Consider the following 23,136-nt stretch of genomic DNA (forward strand, 5'->3'; position numbering starts at 1 on the left):
AGATAAAGCTAATGGATCTACACAAGAATAGTCCCAAACCAGAGATTGATCCCGTTTCCATGGGATCAAAGTGATTCCATCAGGCCGCTTTCCATCGGATCTAATCCTGGTGGTTCAAGAATTTGGGCGGACTTTAATGCTCACTAGGTCAAGGAATTACATTGGGTGTGCCTGAAAATTCGTCTTTTAAACGATCAGCATTGTAAACCGTGTCTTCCTTTGCAGTCTATGGGTATTCTGCAGACAGAGCAAAAGTGAGGAAAGGTTATTGTAGAATTCAGACGGATTCCTATTGCGTGGGGTAAGCTCTGTTAGTTAATTGGAGTTGAAGATTTTTGGAAGGAATGAATTCCAAAAATTAATGCCCGAATCCAATAAGTAAAGAAGTGAAAGGAGAGAACGATCTGTTGGGCCTGGAAGCATGCCAGATAATTGGGCTTCAACGCAGCATGCTACAACTGGCTACACGTGTCTTCCATAGCAGGATAGCATCATCTAAGGAAAAGTCATTTTGTGAGGTGTGGTACGTAATTGTGGGTTTCGAGTAGACTGCTCGAAATAAAGGAAGTGAGAGCAAGATCGGTGGGAGATCTGAAATCCCCAAACTTATAAATTAATTATTTAGTAGAAATAAAGCAATGAATAGAGTTAAATCACATGATCTAATGCATCTTATTTAATATGCCGTATAAATGTAGGTGGCCCAGAGTTGAACAGTCTCGCAAACGCATTTTTCTGAGATATACACAGCCATGGTAAGTTATTCGCGAAGAGAGGGGAGGGAAAGAATAGTCGGTTTTTTCCCTTATAAATTTTATTGGATATTTTTAGATCCTACTTATTGTAGGCCTTTGCCTATAATTAGAATTTTATAAAAAATTAATATATTGGTTTTTTTTTCACTTCTTTTTTTTCTAAAAATTTTGAATTATAGTTTACTAAATTTTTCTTTCATATTCTTATTTATAGTGATGATAAATTATGAAACAAGAGGGGGGTTGGTCTTGAACTATTATGTGGTTTGGTCGATATCCGAATGAGAATAATTTAATCTTTAATTTTCTTGCAACTTCGGATATTATATCATGTATACATAATCTAGTATATATATATATATACTTGGTCAAATAATTTAATCGGTAATATGTTAAATTAACGCCTTAGACAATGATATACATAAACATTAAATTTTAAATTGAAATAAAATAAAATATTATTTATAATATAATAACAAAGTCCAATTACAATCTAACATAACGCCTTAAACGTTAAAATATAAACAATCTATTATTTAATATATTATATATATTTTTTTTTGGGGGGGGGTGAGCTTAAAAGGGCATTACAATCCTGAAGAAAAAGGGAACTATCCCTTACCCCTTTCTTCACCACCCTCTACGCCTAATGCTAAGAAGATCCTTTTTATCCCTCAATGACAAAAGAGACAGATATTTTATCAATTGTAACTTTAAACATTTGACATTTTTCGTGGATTTTAGTTAATCAGTGTAAACATTTTTATCATTTTATAATCTGATATACCAAAATTATTGTTGTAGGCAAATTAAGATAATTCAATTTTTTTTTTAATATAAATATTTATGTTAAACATTTTGGCAGGAGCCACTATGATTAATTTAAAAATCATTTGAGGAATTAATAAAAAGAGAGGCTTAACCATCAAAATTCCACCTTGTGCAAAAGTTTCCCCCAAAAAGCTCAACAATTCGAAAAATGAAGTTCCATTAGGAATTGTTAGGATGACCGTAGATAGTCTCAACTAAATTTTTCCGGATATAATTCATTCCCGCAACATAGAAATTTCGGGAAAAATTAAAGCATATAATATTTTCAGATTTAGTTGTTCAAACAAATAATTTATGACAGTTGAATCCCAATACATTATTGCTTACGAAAAGTAAATCTGCTTTGGACGTGGACGCAAGGATTAAAAGTCTTCGCTTCCCGGCACTAACAGGTTAAAAATTCGGCCAGGGCCGGATAAATTGTGCAAAATATCTTTAATATAATAAATAAGTATAAATTTATAAATATGACGCGTTATATGATGATATCGCTATGATAAAATTTGAAAAACATATGTTGCTATGCGTTGTAAATAATATTAGCGAATTCGATAGAAAAGGTATATATGAATTTTCTTAAATATTATATAAAATAATTATCACTATTTTAGCTTTGCAATCAATTGAAATAACACATCGCTTGAAGATAACGCGTATACTATCCCGCTTAAATTTCGTTTCCCATTTCTCAAAGTTTTGTATACTATAAATTGTCAAATTGAATAAACTATATGAAAGACCGTTAAAACATACATTTATTAACATGATAAAATAGAATGAAGCCCTTGTATGAAACTATCGGTGAAGGATGGGATATGGAAGATAGTGATCTGCATCGGGCCTAATTTTTCAAGCCCGGCCCGGTTTTTTAAAAGTTTTGCCGGCCCGGCCCGAACCCGAAATTTCTTTAAAGAAAATTTACCTTTATAATTACTCAAAATAAAAGGCATATGTTATATGGCGTCTAGTTCTATAAATAAAATAAAATATTTTTATTTTACATAAAAAAATTCAATATAAAATTGATAAATTTAAATATATATTTAAAAAAATTTACAAGGCCCGGCCCGACCCGGCCATTTTATTTAAAAATATTAGGCCCGACCCCGCCAGAACCGGGTACGGGCCGGACCTACTTTTGCAGATCTCTAGGAAAGTTAAATTTACTGGGTTTAAAATGATCTAAATAAAGACTAGAAATTTTTTTTTAGATATAACATATAATATAATGTCACTAGTTGAATCATTAATTAAACTGTTAATAAAATATGCTTTTAAAAAAAGAATAAAAAAATAATTAAAAAAATAGTGTTATGCTTTAATATTTTATACAACCCAAATATTTAATGCTTTCTAATTTAAAATAATTACACCATTTATTATAAAAATATTAAAAACTAATTAAATTTTGTAAAGAGAGTTAAGGAAGAGTATTTTGTATTTTCCTGAGAATTTCAAAATTGAATCAATTTCAAATTATAAAATAAAGTTTTTTAATTTCGATTACGACCATATCACGTTGAAAACACCGGTTCCCTTTCGAACACCGAAGTTAAGCAACGTTGAGCCTGGTTAGTACTTGGATGGGTGACCGCCTGGGAATCCCAGGTGTCGTAATCTTTTTTGATTATTAATAGATATTCTTTTTAATTTTATTTGATATTTATAAAGGAAACGCAGATATTTTTTTATTATTAAGCAGAGATGAGAAAAGCAAACCAATAGAAGTAGAACTTATTTTCATCAACACATCCAGGAGTATTCGGTGTCAACATAAACTCATCAGAATTTTTAGCAGTAAAAGAAATCCCAAAGAGGTAATCTTTGTCCGTCGAATACCCTTTCAAATTATTTCCAAGCATTCACTCTTTCCAAAGTTGTCAAAAATTCGGGATCAAATTATCGATGATCCTGGATTCGATCTTAATATTGGAAATTTATCCGGATTTTAAATTGAGAATCATGATATAGATCATTTTGTTTAATATCCAATCCTTCCATCCTTTTAAAAATTTATGAAAAAATAAAATAAATTATTTTAAGGTTTTTATTAGTGACTATTATAGATCTAGAAAATAATATACATACAGTTATTGATGTGACAGATATAAATGAGAACATTTTCTCCTTTCCTCAGCACCGTATGATAAAGGTTAATTATCATTTCTTAATATAGATTTACTTATTAGCAGGAATAATTCACCCAAAATTTGAACTTAATTGGCCTTATATACCGCTAAAGCTCTTGATATAAGAAAGCTTATTTATCCATTAGAAAAACCATACAGGATCACCGCATACAGATGCTCATTCAAATTATTGTAGGGATTAAATTGACGCTCTCTTTGGGAGAAATTATTTGCAAAAATGCGTTTTTATTTTTCCTATTTTATTCAAATGGTGATTTATTTATTCAATATTTAATTAATATTGATATAAATTTTAAAAAAATATTTATTTATTGAATATAACACACCTTTGCCAGCAAGCGCTGTGGAGTGCTTGCTTAGTAAATCAAAGCTAACATGTTCTTAGTAAAATCCGTTAGACGTTTAAATGAAAATATTTTTCAAAATTTTTTTATTATTAATATTAATTAGTTAATTTCGCATCAAGCATGAATTTCCTTCATAAATTGATTTTTTATTTATAAAAATATCGATCCTGGATAAGATCGTGTTTCGATCATTTTGAAAGTATCGATTAACAAGCCTGACTCTTCCCTTTGGATGAAATCTTCTTTCCTTCTTTACCATATAAAATATTAATTCCATGTTCTTATATTTTTATTTTCTTTCTTTTTTTAAAAAAAAAAAATTTTAAATTAATTAAAATAAATCGTTGATAATAGTTTCAAGGTAAACATTTTTTTTAAAAAATAATAAATAATATCTAGAAACCTCTCATACCAAGCGTCTTTCTCGCGCTTTGCAAACAGCTCTTAGAGCCGATTTTTAAAACGATTCAATATTTTCACCAGAAAAATATTACTCAAGCCTGAAGATTTTGCTTATAGATAGCACAAGGGTCTAGACATCTATTAGCGAAATTTGGAGCCTTAGGCAATATTTCTTTGGCTAAAATTTTGAGTTTGCCGTTTAACAACACTGATTTCGTGGCTACATATTTATTATTCCTTTGCTATTTTCTCATATTAATTCATAGACTTATTACGGTAAGTATTGTGTATTCCCTTTTACTTTTCAATTCCAATTATCCCTCTTTTATATTTCGCCATTTAGCTTTAAATTTTCGCGCTATTATCCATTTTTTTATATCCAATTGAGGCTTGTCGTGTTTATTAAAACTTACCAATATTTAGATTAATTTTCGTTCAAATTTGTAGCTATTCCGTTTTGGTATCAGAAATTAATTATTTTTAAAAAAACCATTAATATTCAAGGCCCTTTTTTTTTAATATTACTAAATTAATTATCGCAAGATTATGGTTTATTGGTTAGGTTGCGCAAAGTTAATAAATCATTAATCGCATATTAATAATTCACGTCTCTTTATTTCAATATTATTCGCCATCATTTTTCTAGGTATTCGTTATCGTGACTTGCATATCTTGATCATTCGCTTATTATAATTAAACCTATTTGACAGCTCAGTCCTTCATTTCCGCCGACCCGTAACATGACTTTATTTCCCTTATTTAAACGGCGTCATATTTGATAAATTTCGCGTTATATATATGGGCTTCTTTTTTTTTATCAATTTTTTATTTTCGCATCTGGGTAAGACTTAGCTTTAAATTCATTCATTATCGCATTAATGCATCTTTCTCACAAGTAGTCGCGCCATTCACTCATGTCTTTTATTTACATTCTAATATTTGGGCATTAGCTTTTTTTGCTTTATTCATGACCGCGTTATGATATTAAAACAATGGCTACCCCCTTTGAACCTTGGAGAAATACGGCATGTATATAGATGGAAACTAGAGAATTATAAAAAATTAAGAGTATTATAAGAAGGTAAAATAATACTAGAAAGATAGATTATTACAAACCGATTATTTGTTATTGTGGTGGCCACACGGACACATGTCGCGACAATGCGAGTTAACTATGCATCTAAGCATAATGTAATGTGAGCGTAATGGTTACGTATCTACTAATTGTAGAAGATTTTTTGGCAATAATTTGAAATGCGAACAAGAAGGGAATTCACAAGAGAAATGTAATAAAGGAGAATAAGAATAATATTATAAATAATAAAAGTAATAGTATGTAAGTATGTATGTCCCAATTTTTTAATAATATGAATTTAGAAAAAAATGAAACAAATATAAATAATTTAATATTTGTAAATTAAGATATTATCAAAAATGGAAATATTATTGTAAAAGAAATTGAAACAGGAAATATGTGGAAAATTGAATTAGAAGAAATAATAAAGAGAAGTAGATGCCCTATGATTAAGATAAGAATAGGAACGTTCTTTTTATTAGTTATAGGAGTCGAGATCAGTTTAATGATTGTAAAAGATTTTAATAAATGTTTGCCAGAAGTAAATTTAATAGCAAGAAGTATATGAGCTAAACAAGTAAACGGTAGTATGGTAAAGATTTTAGGTTTTTAAAATTATTATATATAAATAAGGATATAATGTTATGGATTACATCTCTTAGGTTGGAGTGACATCTAGAATATAGGTCCTGATTATAATTGGTAGTCTTTATGTGAAACTGTCCATGAGAGGAACAATGTAACTGGAGAAATAATGCAAAGCGAGAATGATAAGGTTGAGTTATCTAGCTTAGAAATTGAACAAGATTTATTTCCCGATAAACTGTGAAAAAATTACATAAAAGACAACTGTGTAATGAGAGGATATCGTTTAGTTATACCTGATTTATTAAGAAAGGATATTTTAGCCTGTGCATGCCGGACATCAAAGCATAGAAAGAATATATTTGTTGGCCGAATGTGAGATAGATGAAGTAGCTAAAAATTATGATACATGTAGCACGTGGACTAATATATCAGCAAGAAACAAAAAAGATAAATGGCAAAGACCAGCATTCCATGCGAAAGAATACATGTAGATTTTTTATATGAGAAGAAAGGATATTTAATCATGGTAGATGCGAGTTCAAAATAAATGGATTGCCAGTCAGCAGGTTTCTGGTTTATCAACAAGAGTAGCCTTGGACAAGATAAAAAAATTTATAGGAAAATATGGATTAATGAAAATGTTAGTATCAGATGGAAGTTTAGCTTTTAAAGGTAGAGCATTTGGTTTATTTGGCGAAAGATGGAAGATACATCATTTAGTTTCGCTACCACATTACCAAGTAATAGTGTTGGTTAAAAAAGGGAAAAATATGGAAAAGGAAAATAGTAGTTATCGTTGTTAGAAATCAAAAATATGAAGACATCTAAAAGGAAATCCCGAGCTGGGATATTTTTAGGAAGAAAAACGAGATCTGAATTAGATTTTTTAAAGGAAAATTAACATCGAGTGAACAAATAAATGTTGAGAAATTTCCAATAGGGAATCGTGCTTGGGTATTGTTTTTTGATGGTCCTATTAAATGGGGCAAGGGTAGTAAAGAAAAATTAGGAAGAAAGAAAGTGAGGTAGAAATTGAAGGCCAGATGGATACATGGCGAGACATGTGAAATGGAAACGACCGAGAATAGAGAGTAATTTAAACTAGATATATTAAAGGAAATCAAGGTTTTTAATGAAAAGGAAATTTTGGGATGATAGAAAAATTATAGTAGTTTAAATTTTTATTGAAAAAGAATTTTTGGATGATAGCAAAATATAGTAACTGGACGTTTTTAGTGAAAAAAAGGAAATACATGTAGAAAACTTATAATTAGAGGTTGGTAATGAAAAAAAAAATGGAAAATTATCAAGGGACTATAAAGTGGAGCTTTAGGGGTAGAGATTACGGAGAAATAAGGGTAAGATAGAAGTAGTGAAGGTCAACGGTCCGGTTCTATCGGTCTTAGACCGGGATCGGACCGGACCGATTGTCGGACCGATCTTTTTCATGAGGACTGTGGTTCGGACCGGTCTTTTTATTTTTTACGGTCCAGACCGCGGTCCGGACCGGTCTTTTATTATTGTTTAAGTTTGCTTTACTATACAATTAATATAATTTTTTTGTATATTTTATTTTATGATATTTTTCTAGAAGAGTCATTTTAGATTTTGTTAATTATTATTTTACAATATGAAAACCATAAGTTTGTCCAAGAAACATTTTACTTATAGTCCCAATAAAAACATAAAGTATGTGTTCACTGCAGTACCAAATTTAATGTAGTCAGCACCTAGTAACAAAATAATTGTTTATAATTTTTTAAGCAATAAATTAATCAAAATAAGCAATAATATTATTAAAATATTTTAGTTATTATATAGTTCTATTTTTTTTAAAGAAACTGTCTGTATAATTTATTGTAAAAATTACTTAACCTTATTCTTTATAAAATAATTAGGTACCTTAAGCAGACATCTGATAAAACATAAAATATATACTTCTAATGATGAAAATGAAAATATCTCAAAAAACACAATCTACTCTTAATTTTAATATGCCCTCTACAAGCACAAAATCATTTATTCAATACCATTGGATAAATTTTATTGTTTATATAATACTCTTATATTAATAAAATGATAAAACAAATCAAATTAGGTTAAAAAAATATGTTTTTTAAAGAAATAAAAAGACCGGTCCAGGACCGGTCTTTTTATTTAGGACCACGGTCTACATCGATCTTTTTCTTAAGGACCGTGGTCTGGTCCGAGATTATCGGTCCAGTCCGGACCAAAGACCGGACCGTGACCTTCACTAGATAGAAGAAATAGGAAAGGAAGGGATAGGTTTTATTATTCGAGTAGGAAATAAAATTGTAAATATGGAGATCCGTAAAATAGAGTCCCAGAGAATCTAGAGATTGGTTACAACGGGCCAGAAAAGAGGCATTCCGCCTCTAGGGAGAGGATCAAAAAGTTAAAGACAATAACCATGGATCAAAGTAGACGAGAGGAACAATATATATCAAGGAGGCCATACTTACCATACCTGATAAGAGTTTGCTTGGGCTTCGGAGGTAAACATTTTTAAGGGACTACATGGTAACAGCCCTAGTGAGGAGCGGGCAGTTGATACTGCCCAGGCAATCGGTGGAAAATCCGGCTAGAAGATGACGCAGAATACCGCTGTTAGGTTCTTCAAAGAAAAGGGATGTTGGAAGATTGTCTCATGCATTATTTTTATTCTATTTAAATAAATTTGTAATTAAATATTTTGTTTTTATATGCAAACATTGACATTCCTCACAAAAATAGCTTTTTTGGATTATTTAATTTTTGGTAAATCGATTTTTCATATTTTTCCTTATTATAAAATAGTTTTTTTTATTTTGTATAAATTATTAGTTTATAAAAAGTAAATCGTCTGTTTTAGCAAAGTAATATTTAAACTATGCGTATTCTAATTTTTATAAAATGATTTAAATATGTTTATATAAAAAGAAGAAAAATTTTAAAATCTTTACCGTTTTATTATTTTATGAAATAAAATAGTTTTATTTTATTTTAGTAAATCTTTGGTATTAATCATGATATACGTTTTTAGATTTATTTGCTTTAACTTAATAATTCGCTTAAGTTTTTACTATATAATTTCTATAAGTTCAATACCACCACTTTCAAAACTAATACATCTTAGTCATAATCAATAGCTCGAAAACCTTTAATTAATCAGAGCTCATCTCTTTCTAGCTAATATTTATATTTGTTTTATTAGATACTTGTTTAATTTTAAATTAACTTCATTCAATTAAAATATTCCCTTCAATTACACATTCCAGTTGATCTATTATCGCCTGCAGAAAATAAAGTTTATATAGGCATTTGCACTATCAAAAATCTCATATTAAATTTAAAAAAATGAGAATCTTATTTATACTATGATTTTTTCATGATTTTACTGCTTTTTGTTTATAAATAGTGCTAAAAACATTTATTTTTTGATAACAAAAATACTACCCATTTTTGTGAATTTAATGCCCATATTTTTTTTAAATCTTCCCAAAACAACGTAAAAACTTTTTTTAATTAATTTTCTTCCCAAAAATATAGTTTATTAAATATAAAGAATTTATTTATGCCTTTCCTTGTGAAGGTAAACAAATTAGTTCGAATTCCAAAATCATATGTTTAGAAACCAAATTTTTTAAACGGTATATTTAGACAAAACAAACCAACGTGATAGAATAAGAAGAATGAAGAAGCTGCAAGGAGGGGAGATAGTTGAAAAGGATATAAAAGCTATAGCAGAAAAATTTCAGCATATTATAAATGAAATGAAGGTATAAGAAATAATCACTTAAAATTTTTAGTTTCATAAAATATTCCTAAATAATCTTAAAATAATTATAAATTATATATTAGATTGCTCCTCCATTATGGGAAGATTTTTACTGCAAAGTCACCAAATTTCATTCCTCACTCAAGTATATTTCATATTTTATTCCAATAATAAACAATCATTTATTATCAAATTACATACAAATATATTATGCTTTCTTTAATAATTTTTAATTATTGATTATTATTTTTTTAATGAAGTATTACTTATTAAAACTTATATGTTATATTCAACTGTTTCAATTTATATATTAAATCTAGTTTGTGACCAGTGCTAGATCTTAAATATTATGGCCTGGCCATCTCAATGATAATAACCAAAAATTAACTAAAACTTAAAACACATTCCTATATATATTTTATGAATATTTAATTCGAATAATTTGTTAGATAAATATTTATAAAATTTGTTATTTGATTTTTTTTTTATTCTTGGAAAGTTTTTAATTAATTTTCTTGTTTCAAAAATATATTCCCTACCTTCTCAACTCTCCAAAAATATTCTAACAGGATTGTTATTAGTTATTACCAATGTTGGGGTTATAAGACAGTAATTGTTTAAAGTGATTTTATTAAAAGAAAATATTTTTGTTAAGGCTGTGTTTAAAATATCAAAAATTAATTTCACAAACTTTTGAAACTTTAATGAAAAAAAATAAATAGGCTATTTTCAATTTAAAAATAAAATCATGCCCAAAACATAATTCTAGAAAATTTTATAAATTTCAATTAATATACAATTTTTTTATAATATTAAGATTTGCGAAAGTTTTCAAACTTTTCAAATTTCTATAAAATGGGGTTGGACACAGCTTTAAGAAAACTTAAAATTATTAGCTTTATAAATTTATTTTGTATTTTATTAGAATATCTATACATTCATTTGTATTTAGTGTCATTTATTATATTATTGTCAACCAAAGCTAATTTAAAATAATTTTTTTTATCTTGTGATTAATTTTTTTTATACATTCTTATTTATGGGGTTGGGTTACACAATGAGAGGGTAGTTTCGAAAACATGTAATTTTACAAATGAAACTTTAATATCTTTTAATATTTAAAATGTAAATTATTGTCAAAAAAAATAAAAAAAATTTCAAAATACTATATTTTAAAGGCTTAAATTTAAAAAATCATTTTTTGACAAAAATTTTCATTTTTAAGTATTACAAAAAGAATGATATAATATTATTTAAATTGTAAAATAACATGTTTGAAAAATACATACTTATAAACAATCTTTGAAAGTAATTTTGATTTGTTATCATAACATAACTTTATAATTAATTAATTAATTTTTTTAAACTATTTTCTGTGCGTTCCTACAATTTGAATATTTATTTTATTACTGCGAATCTATTATTTTTTCTTCTGGTAAACTATAAATCATTATTAGATCTACCAGTAGAAAAACTTGATCTGATATATCTAATATAATATGTTAGGAGGTTAAACTAGTGAATAGTGTTGTTAAACAGCAAGGATTTTAGCGATTTTTAAAAACGGTGACCTCGATATTTTAGCCAAAAAAATAATGTTTAAATCCTGAGATTTGCGAATAGATGTTCAAATCCTTGTGCCATCTGTGAGCAAAATCTTTGGGCGCCTGCCTAATATTTTTTTTAGATAAAAGTATTGAGTTAGCCATTTTTAAAAATCGGCTCGAATCGAGACGTTCAACAACACTACCAATGTGAATAATGAATTATTTAATTTTAAAATGATCTTTTCAAATTTTTAACAATAGTATATTTATATATTTTTATTAATATTACAATTATTAACATAACTTCTTATTAGCATCATTATATTTTTTAATATTACAATTAAATAATTATATATTTTTTTGAATAACTATTTAGTGTTATTAAACGGCTCGTTTTGAGCCGATTTTTAAAAACGGCTAACATAATATTTCATCCAGAATAATGTTACGACGCAAGCCTGAAGATTTTGTTTGTAGAAGCAACAACGGTTTGGACATCTATAAGCGAATTCTCGAAACTTAAGCAATATTTTTTCTGAACAAAATATTGAGTTGGCTCAAAACGGAGCCGTTTAACATCACCGTTAACTATGAATAAATAAATCTTAGGTAAATTTAACCATCACACTTGTTAACCTTGTATATTTAGGTCTAATATATTATTATTGCAAATGCTATATTTTATAAATTATTTATTCAATAAATTATTTGGAAAATTTACTCTAAAAAAAACAATAGTAAAATCTCTAGTCTACGTGCGAAAAAAAAATTGCCAAGGTTTTTTTTTTACATTGTGAAATTTATAGTAGCTAGAATTTGGGAAAGTTTATTCAGATTCCGTACCTTAATTAGTTCCTCAATTTTTTCCCTCCATTTTTGGAATGCTAGATCCGATTATGGTCCAACGCTAGGAAATTGCCGTAACAACAGCTGATTTATCTAAAATTTCTATTTGTTCTATATGTTATAGCGTGATTTTCCAAAATTTGGAAAATTATTAATGATTTTATTTTAAACAAAAACCATTTTTTAATATATCTTAACCCTAACCTACATCTCTTCAACCATTTTAATCCTTCCCACTCCTTTACCTCAGATAACTAGTTTAATTTTAAAATACATTCCATCAAAATTAAAAGATCTCATTCAGTTGTACATCCCTCGATTTGAACTATTATCGTAAATTCCAGCCCCACTCGAGTCTTAAATATAGGCCGATATATTTTTTTTTATATAAATCGTTTTATTCGCTATCGTAATCATTTAATTTCATAAATACTATTTCTTCATTTTGCCTTTATTGCTATAATATAAAATACGTAAAAACAAGTAAGTTAGAATTTCTGGCTAATAAGAAATAGGAACGGGGCACCTTGGTAAAAAATTGAAACCGGCCCGGATACGAATTTTGACCGGCCAAGCAAAAACTGAATTCCAACCCGGCCCTGGCTCGAAAATTTTGTTACTTGCAGACCCCCGTGTCGCGAAAAAAAAATGATATCCTTTATTTCGGTTTAAAAATTATTTTTTTTAAAAAAATAAAAAAAAAATATATTCAACTTTTCTTTAAAAAAAATTTATGTACCTTTTATTTTTTTGTAAATTACCCCAGCTATTTTGCCAAACATACACAAACACAACAAACATATTTTCTTCCCTATTGTTCATTGAAAAGTTACATTACTCAAAAAAAAAGAAAGAAAGATAAAGAATAAAATATTTCCCTTTTCCTTATCGAATTTATGAAATCTTGAAGTTTTTTTAATTTTATTTATATAGTAAGTAAGGAAGCTACAATTACCATAGTTAGTGGTTGTATTTTATATATTAATGTATATTTATATTTTATAATTATACAGGTGTAGTTATATCATATACTATCTATTTATATTTTTTTTGAAAAAAACATGATTTTAATTTTAAAAATATCTAACCTCAGATTTCGATAAAATAATGCTTGGAAAATCAAATTTAGCATCCCATGAATTTTAAATGTAATTTATAATACAAGCTTCTTGTGATTAATAAAGTTATTCAAAAAAAAATGAAATGTTTACAGTGTATTTTTGCCACGGGATACGTGGAATCGCCCATCTGATTATTGTGTTAGGCAGAAATCGTAACCATTACGAAACACTGCGGCGGATATAATATAAAAATTTTCTTAACGGGTCGGCGGATTTTTGGCTTTCTTGGCCTTTGCTTCTTTATTATACAGATAAAAAGACAGCTTTTACTAAAGCCGGAAGTGAAGTTGGCATTGTCGAAAATCACGGTAGACACTCGTTCATTCATTATTTTCAATTTCGAATCTAAGGTAGATGACGGAAACAAATAACCTACTATATCATATAATTCTTCATAATTTCACTTCTTTTTTTTTTAAACTTTCAAAATTGAATTATTTAATGATTTTTATGAATGAGAGGAGAAGATAGATATTAGATATCGATAAAATACCAAAAAATTAAAAACATTATGTCTAGTTTTCGTGTATATTTGTATAAATTTGTAAAATAATACGCATGCATTACAACTTTGTTCTCTTTGTATAATAAGGCCACACTTTTTATTTACGTTTATTACTCTTTTTATGATAAATAAAAGATAAATAATTTTCTTTTGTCAAAAAAAGTCAAATAAAATAAGTTTTATATTAATTGTTCATATTTATATATCCATCATTTTACAATGATTTTTATTTTTGACTTTTCGGGTTACAAGAAATCTTCGATGATCATTTGGAAAAAAAATTTCCCAGAAAATAAATATTTAATTTTCCCTTCTAGTGTAGTTAAACTGCGCGTTTTTGAGCCGATTTTTCAAAACGGCTAACTCAATATTCTAGCCAGAAAAATATTGCCTAAGCCTCGAAATTTTGCTAATATATATCTAGACCATTGTTCCTTCTATGAGCAAAATCTTTAGGCTTTCTTAATATTTTTTCTGGATAAAATACTGAGTTAGACGTTTTTATGAATCGTCTCAAAACGAGCCGTTTAACAACACTACCCCCTTCCTTTCTCCCCCGCCCCTCCCCCCAAAAAAATCTAATCATAAAATGGACAGAAATTATAATTTTAACCTTTAATTATTTTCTATATTTCTTCATTTTTTTTAAAAAAAAATTATTTATTTCTTTCGTTTCAATTTGTAATTTTCTATTATGGTTAGTAATAACACCTAGACTGACGATGCATTCATAATAATGCATTTGAAAGCGTCGTTGAATTCAAATCAGCTGGACCCGCCATTTTGGTAACCCATATAGCCATTATTCTCGTGTTACAAAGCCACTATTAAATGGATAACTGGCTTCCTAATTATCTCGATGATCAGGCAAATTCTTTAATAAAGTTTGCGTCAGAGATAGGAATAAATTCTTGTCCTCTCGGTTTAAAATTTTTAATATATGGGTAACCAAAATGGCGTCCCCAGCTGTTTTTCATCGATGCACGCTTTTAATGAATGCATCGTCAAGGCCATAATGGTGGCGATATTAAACATTTCGTTTTTTTATAGTTCCGTATTTTATAAATGCTTTTTATTTATTTTAAACTCCATTTCGGATATAATTATTTAGAGTAAATGGACAAATGTGTTTTTTTTTATTACTTAAAAAAAATATTTTTTTTGTTTGGAAATTTGTGATTAGGAAATTGAAAAAAGTTTTTCATTCATGCCCGTATACGTTTACATAAAATGTAACGGGTAACTCGTTAGTTACTCTTTCAAAGTAACGAATGGCCATTTATTTTTTATTTTTACATCTTAATATCATTTATACATTAAATTAGGAGGAATTTTAATAAGACGGGCGTTAGCAGGAGGGGGGGGGGGGGAGTTGGTTTTGTTTACTTGAAAATCATCTTATTTGACGCGGGGGGATCTTGATTCTTGATAGATTTTAAAAAATGGCCGAAAAATCTTAACCGGTCCAGCCGAGGGCCGGTTTTCTTAACTAGCCGGGTTGGGTGGACCTGGGGTTTACCGATCTCATTATACGTGTAAACACGATGTTTTCTCTATTCTTGTAAGAAAAGGCTTATAAAAAAAGTATAATAAATAAATGATTAATTGATTAATTTTATTCTCGCGTGCCCAAAAATTTTTTTTTATCTAATTTTTAAAATCTTTGCCTGTTTGAAAAAAAAAAATCTGTTTTTTCCCCCTTTCTATTTTTGTTTTATTTTTTTTAACCAAAAAATTGATAATATTATAGCTTTCCAAAGAAACATGATAAATTAAAAAGGCTAGGATTTCAAAATATTTGGTCGTTTTATATATATATATCGTAATAATTTTCACCAAGGAAAGTAAGAATTAAATAAATATTTTTTTTAAGCCGAGTTAAATATAAGCCAGGCTTATGTTGCTGAATGGAAGGAGCTAAGATTTTTCTAACATTCCTTCAGAATATGTGCGGTACAGTAAAGGAAGGGGGGGGGTAATTGCTGGATTACATTTACTGGCCAAATCAGAACTTTTCAAATTCTGTATCCACATAGATTACATATCCCAATACGACATAAGTAATGAATAAATGATAAGAGTTAAAAAAAAATTTCGCCCAAAATTTTGTGGCAAAAAAAAGACTTTTGAGTGATCACAAAATTGTATGTTTTTTTTCAAAATATGATTTTTATCACCAAAAAGATTTTTTTTTTATATGCAAAATAATCACAAAAAGATTTAATGAAATGATTTTTTTTTTGAAAGAAGATTAGAAATTTTGGGGTAAAAATGAGAATTTTCCAATTCATATTTAAATTTTAAAGACCGATTATTGTCATTTAGGATCGGGTAAAAAAAATTGGTCTCTCGAAAGTCTCTCTGTCATAGTTCCAGTATTATATAGTGGGTCTATAATTGGAGTGCCTACCTGCGCAAATGTTTAAAATGAGAAAATCAAATTAATGTTTTATTAGGAAAATTATTATGCAGGCCCTTCTTAAGATTTTGCTCACAGGTGACACACAGGTTTGAACATCTAGTAACGAAATCTCGAGGCTTAGACTATATTTTTTTTGGCTAAAATATTGAGTTTAACAGCACTATTTAAAACTCTCATAAATAATAAAGGATATTGGACTAGTAAAGTGTCTTTTTTTTTTAAAAAAAATAAATTATTTTGTTATTTATGTGCCAGTAATATATATAATATAATTCAAATTCATCATCTTTACACTTTATTGAAGGACATATCAATATTTTATTTTTTATAATCGTTTTATATTTGCATAAAAAATATATAAATTATTATATAAAATGCCATTATAATTTAACGAATATTTATTTTATACCGTTTTATGAGATCCGTATACGCGGTTAAAATAAATTCCGAATGCAGATATTAATACCCAGCTTAATAAAGATATGCTAGACCCAAAATACCCCAGGTTACTTTGGATTTAAAGTGTATAGATATGTCCTAAATAACTTAAAATCCCTCTTTTTTTCTAAGCACCTTAATTTTTTGGGGGGTGTTATTACATTATTATAATATATTTTTTTGCCTTCATCTTCTATATCTTTTATCTCCATAATATATGGCTATCAGCGGATCTGATATTCCTTCTAAAAATCGGTATGATTAATCGAATTGGCCATCTCCTTAATAAGACTTATTTAATTTCACGGAGTTATAAAAAGGGTTCCATCTTGTTATCACCTTAGGCCGTGTCCAAAATATCAAAAGATTAAATTCCCAAATTTTCGAAACTTTAATAAAAAAAAATAAATAAGCTATTTTGAATATAAAAATAAAATCATGACGGGTTTGGACACAGCCTTAAAAATGGCTGCACAGTTTCGAGACTGATATCTATTTGACAAAAAAATAAATAAATGGAATAAGGAAAGAAACTCTTATGAACATTCGAAAAGAAACGAAAGACGAGCAAGAAGAATTTGGTGTTTATTAGAATAAAATTTAAATAATTTATGGCGCGCATTTTTTATATATAAAAAAAATGATTTCTGAGTTTATATTCCACTTTCTCGTGACATTTTGAATCGATTTTTTTTATTTTTAATCTTCTTAAAGATGTGTCCTAAATATAAAACAAAACTATTCAAAAGTTTTAAGAGAATTGCATAACTTTCGTGAGTTTTGAGAGATACGAAACATGTTCCGAATTCTTCCATTAAATTTTCAAAAGTATCGTTATATTATCCATTTAAAATATTCACTTTGAGTCGATATTACACCCATTGAAATCGGTATTATCTGATATTTCTCGCAAATATTTCACTAATTTCAAAATTTTTAATGATTAAATTTTCGTAAAACTTTTAAAAATCACAAAACTTTTCGCCAATTAGAAAAAAAAAATAATTTAGGCCAATATTTTAATTTTACATAAAAAATGGCTTATATTTTTTTTTTGTGAAAAGAAAAAAAAATTAAAAATCAGTTTAATTAAATCGTGTATCATCTTATTATTTTTTTTTCTCAATGATTCGAAAAACCGAATCTCGTATTTTTTTTTGGTCCGGGCTTGTAAATAGTTTTTTCTTTACTTTTCAACCCTGCATGGGTCCGGTCATTACGGGTATAGGCTTTCGTTTTACCCAACTCTTCTGTTATAAGTCTATAAGACGCTTAAACAACAGTTCTCGGACTGTTGTGTGTTCAAATACTTGCGGCTTGCCCACAAACGCGTAAAGGGCTCTTCATTTTTTCCCCCCTAAATCTAATATCCACTTTGATGGATTTGAGGAAAACATAGCGTAGCTCTGGTTGTATCCACAACCAGAGGGCGAAAACGCTTTGATCACGTATCACGCAAAATTTTCTAAAAATGGAAAGAAAGAAAGAAATTTTGAAAATCAAAAACCCAAATCAATTTAATTTGTGTCCTTCTTATGATTTTTAGATTATGACTTGTAGTCGTTAGTTATGATGGCATTATCGATCTTCTTCTTCTTCGAAAATAAAAAATCATTTTTTTAAAAAAAAATTACGTTCAATTTTTTGTTTTATAAAGCGATTTTTAGATTAAAAATTTAATATTAAAAATACATTATTTTTTTAAAATATACTATAATATTAAATAAAATATATGATCTTATTTTTTGTATGTACTCGGGTTCTGATATATCTTTTTAAAAAAAGTAAATAATTGATTGGCGTCTATCGGACCAAGTAGGGTAAAGAAATGGCCACTAGGGTGGTTAAACAGCTCGATTTACGGCTAACCCATTATTTTAGCTAAAAAATATTATTCAAGCCTATGGCAGAAAAGTTTGGATATCTAATTAACGAATCATTTACCGAGGACAATTTAAAAAAAATTTTTTTAAAAAAAATCCCATTTAATCGGAAATTTAATACTGTCCAGCGCGCGTAGAAGTTAACCTACCCTATAACATTCTGACGCCTTCCGCAAACTTTTGTGTATTTTTTTTTCTTCATTTGTACATTATAAATTTTAGAGTAGTTTTCTAAAAATTCATGGCGATTCCTATCTTAAAATACAAGAAATATATAAAATAGTTTCTCCTATGTATATAAATATAAAACGAACGATTTCTTGTTCATCGTAAAAATTGAACGCGAATATTCCGTATTTTTTTTTAAAAACCCGGGCCGGGCCTGGCTTGAAAATTTTTTTCACCGGTTTTACAACAAAATATTTGAAATCGCCATTATTAGCTATATAATAATCAAAAATAAAAATATTTAAAAAAAAATCCGGGCCGGGCTGAAAAAATCCGGGCCGGGCTTGGCCGAAATAAATTTTTGGAAATAAAATCCGGTACCTCTTCAGGTCTCTAATATATATATATATATAAACTATTATTAGATTTATTTTTATTTATTTTTTTAGCAAATCATAAATAATTTTTAATATATTTAATAAAATATTGGAAAATAAAAACTTTTTGGACAGGTAAGTGTCGCTTTTTTTTTCTTCTTACTTTTTTTTGAAAGAAATAAAATCATAAATTAATTATATTTATATTTTTTTTATTTTTTTTTTAAAATATATATCTTTTACAGGTGAACGAATTCGCGCTATTTATTAAATAGATGTATAGATACTACAAAAACCCTTATTAATTTTAAATGAAAATGTCTATTAAATTAAATTGGTTTTTAATGTTATTATTATTAATTAATTAATTTCTTATTTATTATATATAATCGGTCTAGAATTGGAGTGTTCCACTCGACATTTTTCAAAATTTTTGAATTAGAAGTGGATAATAACTTATTAATTCTCAATATATATCAGAGATTAACCCAGGGCCGGGCCTGAAAATTTTTTTTAAAAAAAATCCGGGTCGGGCGGTACAAATGGTACCTCTGCAGGTCTCTGATATATATATATATATAAATAAAAACTAGATTTTAAAAAAAATATTAATTTTTGCTAAGGTTTTCCTATTTTAATATTTGATTTAGTGTTGTTAAACGGCTCGTTTTGAGCCGATTTTTAAAAACGGCTAACACAGTAATTTATCCAGAAAAATTTTACTCAAGCCTGAAAATTTTGTTCATAGAAGGAGCAAAGGTCTAGACATATATTCTTGAAATTTCGAGGCTTAATCAATGTTTTTCTGACAAAAATATTGAGTGCCGTTTTTAAAAATCGGCTCAAAACAAGCCGTTTACAACATTAATTTGATTTTCTTAAACATTTGCCCAGATGGGGCACTCCAATTCTAGACCCACTATATAATTCTGGAACTATGACAGAGGGACTTTCGAGAGACCAATTTTTTTTACCCGGTCCTAAATGACAATAATCCCAATTTCCCGATCATTCCCATCTTATAATTAATTCCAGCCCGAAATCGATTCTAAAAATTAATTTTATTTATTTTTCAGTATGTATATTAAAGTAGTGTTGTTAAAAGTTACATTTGTAACTGTATTTAGTTACATCTTTTCAATCGTCACGGTTTGCAGTTATTTTTTCCCCGTTAGTTATTTTTGACAACGCTAGTTATGAGGAATAATCTTGAAAGATGTGATATCGTAAAAGAATATACAATTTAATCATTTTTTTTAAAAAAATAGTATTTATTTCCAAGCCCAACTCGATTTCCTGATTGAGCTTTGTCAACCACTAATATGGCAAGGCTCAGGCACTTTAACGCTGGGTGGGGTTACGATGCGATTGCGTTATCGAAATCTCGGGCGATAACTCAGGAGGTGTCCTCTTAGTCGATAAACTTGGTCAGTATTCATTTAATAATATAGGATGAGGATCTAGAGCTCTGGAGTACGGTTAAACCTTCGTAAGATGAGCGATCATTAACATACATTTAGATCAATATAAAGAATGAGTTGTATATATAAAACATTTTTACGGGTCAATATAAGGAGGTAGTCAATTTGAGGGTTTTCATATTTTGAAACTTTTAAAAGAGGGGGAAAAAAGGAATTTTTTTATTTAGTTTATTGATTATTTTTTATACCTGACAGATATATCAGACTTTCGTTTATTGTCGCAGGAATAATGGAATCGTATTTTATTATTAGATACTGCCAAAAATTATCCTATCCTATTATACACTGGGGAGACATCCCACAATTAAGTGGGCATTCCACCACCCCATAGAGGGCGTCTCCAGTGCAGTGAATTTGCATTCACTGTTTGGCATTAATTTACCCTACTGTCAGGGTCCGTTTAATTTAAGAGGACTTACGGTACCTCTCGTGAATAAGCAATGATTCACTAAAAAAATTGGCAGTCATTTACCTTACTGTCAGGGCCCTTTTAATTTAAGAGAGCTTACGGTATCTCTTGTGGATAAAGCTGGTATCCACTAAATTGTAAGAAGAGAAGTTTATATATATATAGTAATAATGTATAGTTATGGGATATATAAAAAGGAATTTAGTAATTTTAAAAAGATGAAAAAAGAGATGGATTAAAAAGGATTAAAGTAGGAAAGAATTGGGAAATTATGTAAAGAGAAAGATTAGGCAAATGAATTGTATAGAATTATTTTATTTTATTAATTATTTATGATTATAAATTTATATATATTAATACAAAATTTATAATATTAGTAAATGCGAAAAAATATTAATATATATAAATTAGTAATTAATATTATTAAATTGGTTTGGTAAAAATAATTAATCGAGAATTGCTTGATTTAGCCAAGTTTTCAGATGAGATTTATTTTGAGAAATGTTTATAAGGAATAGGCCATCTACATTGTTGATGAATATTAATGGCATGACAGTACCAAGATTTGCGATATGAATAATAATGTTTTTTGTTTTTTTTGTTTGATGGTATATGTTTTAGAGCATCGGTTATAGTACTGTGGTATGTGTGTCTTAATGAATGACATAAAAGTTCGAGTTTTCTATAGGTAAGAAGTCTGTGAAGAGGAAGAATGTTGCAAGAATTCCAAAGATTAAAATTAGAAATAATATATGGGTATATTTGATATTTAAAATGTTTTTTTAAAGATTTATTAATAAAAACTTGGGTTTTATTTAAATTAGAATTGGTAAAGTCCCAAGTTTCTATGCCATAGGTTAATGAAGATATGATGTAAGTTTTGAAAATTTGAATTTTAAATTTATTTGATTATTAGTATGCCATAATTTGTTAAGAGAAAAAAATTTTGAATTGGCTTTAGTAAGTTTAGAAGATATGTCCTGTTTAATTGAGCCTTTAGTCAATAATAATGCCTAAATAATTAAGGGATTTAGTAATAATAATATTTTTGTTATTAGATTTAAGATTAAGATCTGGAGAGGATGTAGAAAGTATTTTAGTTTTATTAAAATTAATTTGAAGATTCATTCGAAGAAGAACTAAAGAGATTTTCGTAAAAATATTATTAATATAATTATAAAATCTTCGGTAATAATACAGATAGATATCATCCGCATATCAGAGCCAATCGACGTTGTGAAGATTGCAAGAATAAATGAGATAACTAATTATTAAATTAAAAAAGGAAGGAGAAAGGGGGCATCATTGTTTAATGCCGCATTTGATTTTGAAGTAAGGTGAGGATAAGTTGTGTTTAATATTAACGAGACTATTTTCATAGATACACATTATAATTTTAATAAAATGAATATTAATTTTGTATTTGAAAAGGATATTCCAAAGGTATTGGTGTTTTATAGAATCAAAGGCTCTTGGGATATCAATAAAAATAACATATGTGTCAGTTTTATAAATATGGGCTTTTTCAAGTCTTATTTTGTGTGAAGTAATTAATTCGGCGGTATTACGTCCTGGTTTAAAGGATGCAATAGAATTATGAATATTTTTATTAATATCTTCAGAAATAAGGTTGAAGATGTGCGTAGTAAATATTTTGTAAAAAGGGGAAGATAGGATGATGCCTTTAGTTCTTCTTCAAATGAATCTTAAAAATTAATTTTAATAAAATTATAATACTTTCTATATCCTCTCTAGATCTTAATCTTAAATTTAATAACAAAAATATTATTTTTACTAAATCCCTTAATTATTTAGGCATTATTATTGACTATAAAGGCTCAATTAAACCGGACATATCTTCTAAACTTACTAAAGCCAATTCAAATTTTTTTTTTCTTCAACAAATTATGGCATACTAATATCTTATCAAATAAATTTAAAATTCAAATTTTCAAAACTTACATCATATCTTCATTAACCTATGGTATAGAAACTTGGGACTTTACCAATTCT

At 27.9% G+C, this 23,136-nt stretch overlaps 1 protein-coding gene and 1 non-coding gene across 2 annotated transcripts in view; both read left to right on the top strand.

The window, feature by feature from the left end:
- Window positions 1-3,087: 3,087 nt before the first annotated feature.
- On the top strand, window positions 3,088-3,206 carry LOC135925603 (5S ribosomal RNA). Its single transcript, XR_010571688.1, has one exon. It is a non-coding gene; the product is annotated as a 5S ribosomal RNA (ribosomal RNA).
- Window positions 3,207-9,754: 6,548 nt separating this feature from the next.
- LOC135923303 (putative uncharacterized protein DDB_G0282133) overlaps window positions 9,755-23,136 on the top strand; it is a 38,588-nt gene continuing 25,206 nt past the window's right edge. Inside the window, exons 1-2 of the mRNA XM_065457975.1 lie at window positions 9,755-9,927; window positions 10,010-10,071. Of these exons, the coding sequence (XP_065314047.1) occupies window positions 9,841-9,927; window positions 10,010-10,071 (149 nt within the window). The 5' untranslated portion in view covers window positions 9,755-9,840. The remainder of the gene's footprint in view (window positions 9,928-10,009; window positions 10,072-23,136) is intronic.

Source organism: Gordionus sp. m RMFG-2023, chromosome 2 (genome assembly GCF_954871325.1).
Source record: "Gordionus sp. m RMFG-2023 chromosome 2, tfGorSpeb1-WG-v2, whole genome shotgun sequence".
Lineage (NCBI taxonomy): Eukaryota > Metazoa > Nematomorpha > Gordioida > Chordodea > Parachordodidae > Gordionus > Gordionus sp. m RMFG-2023.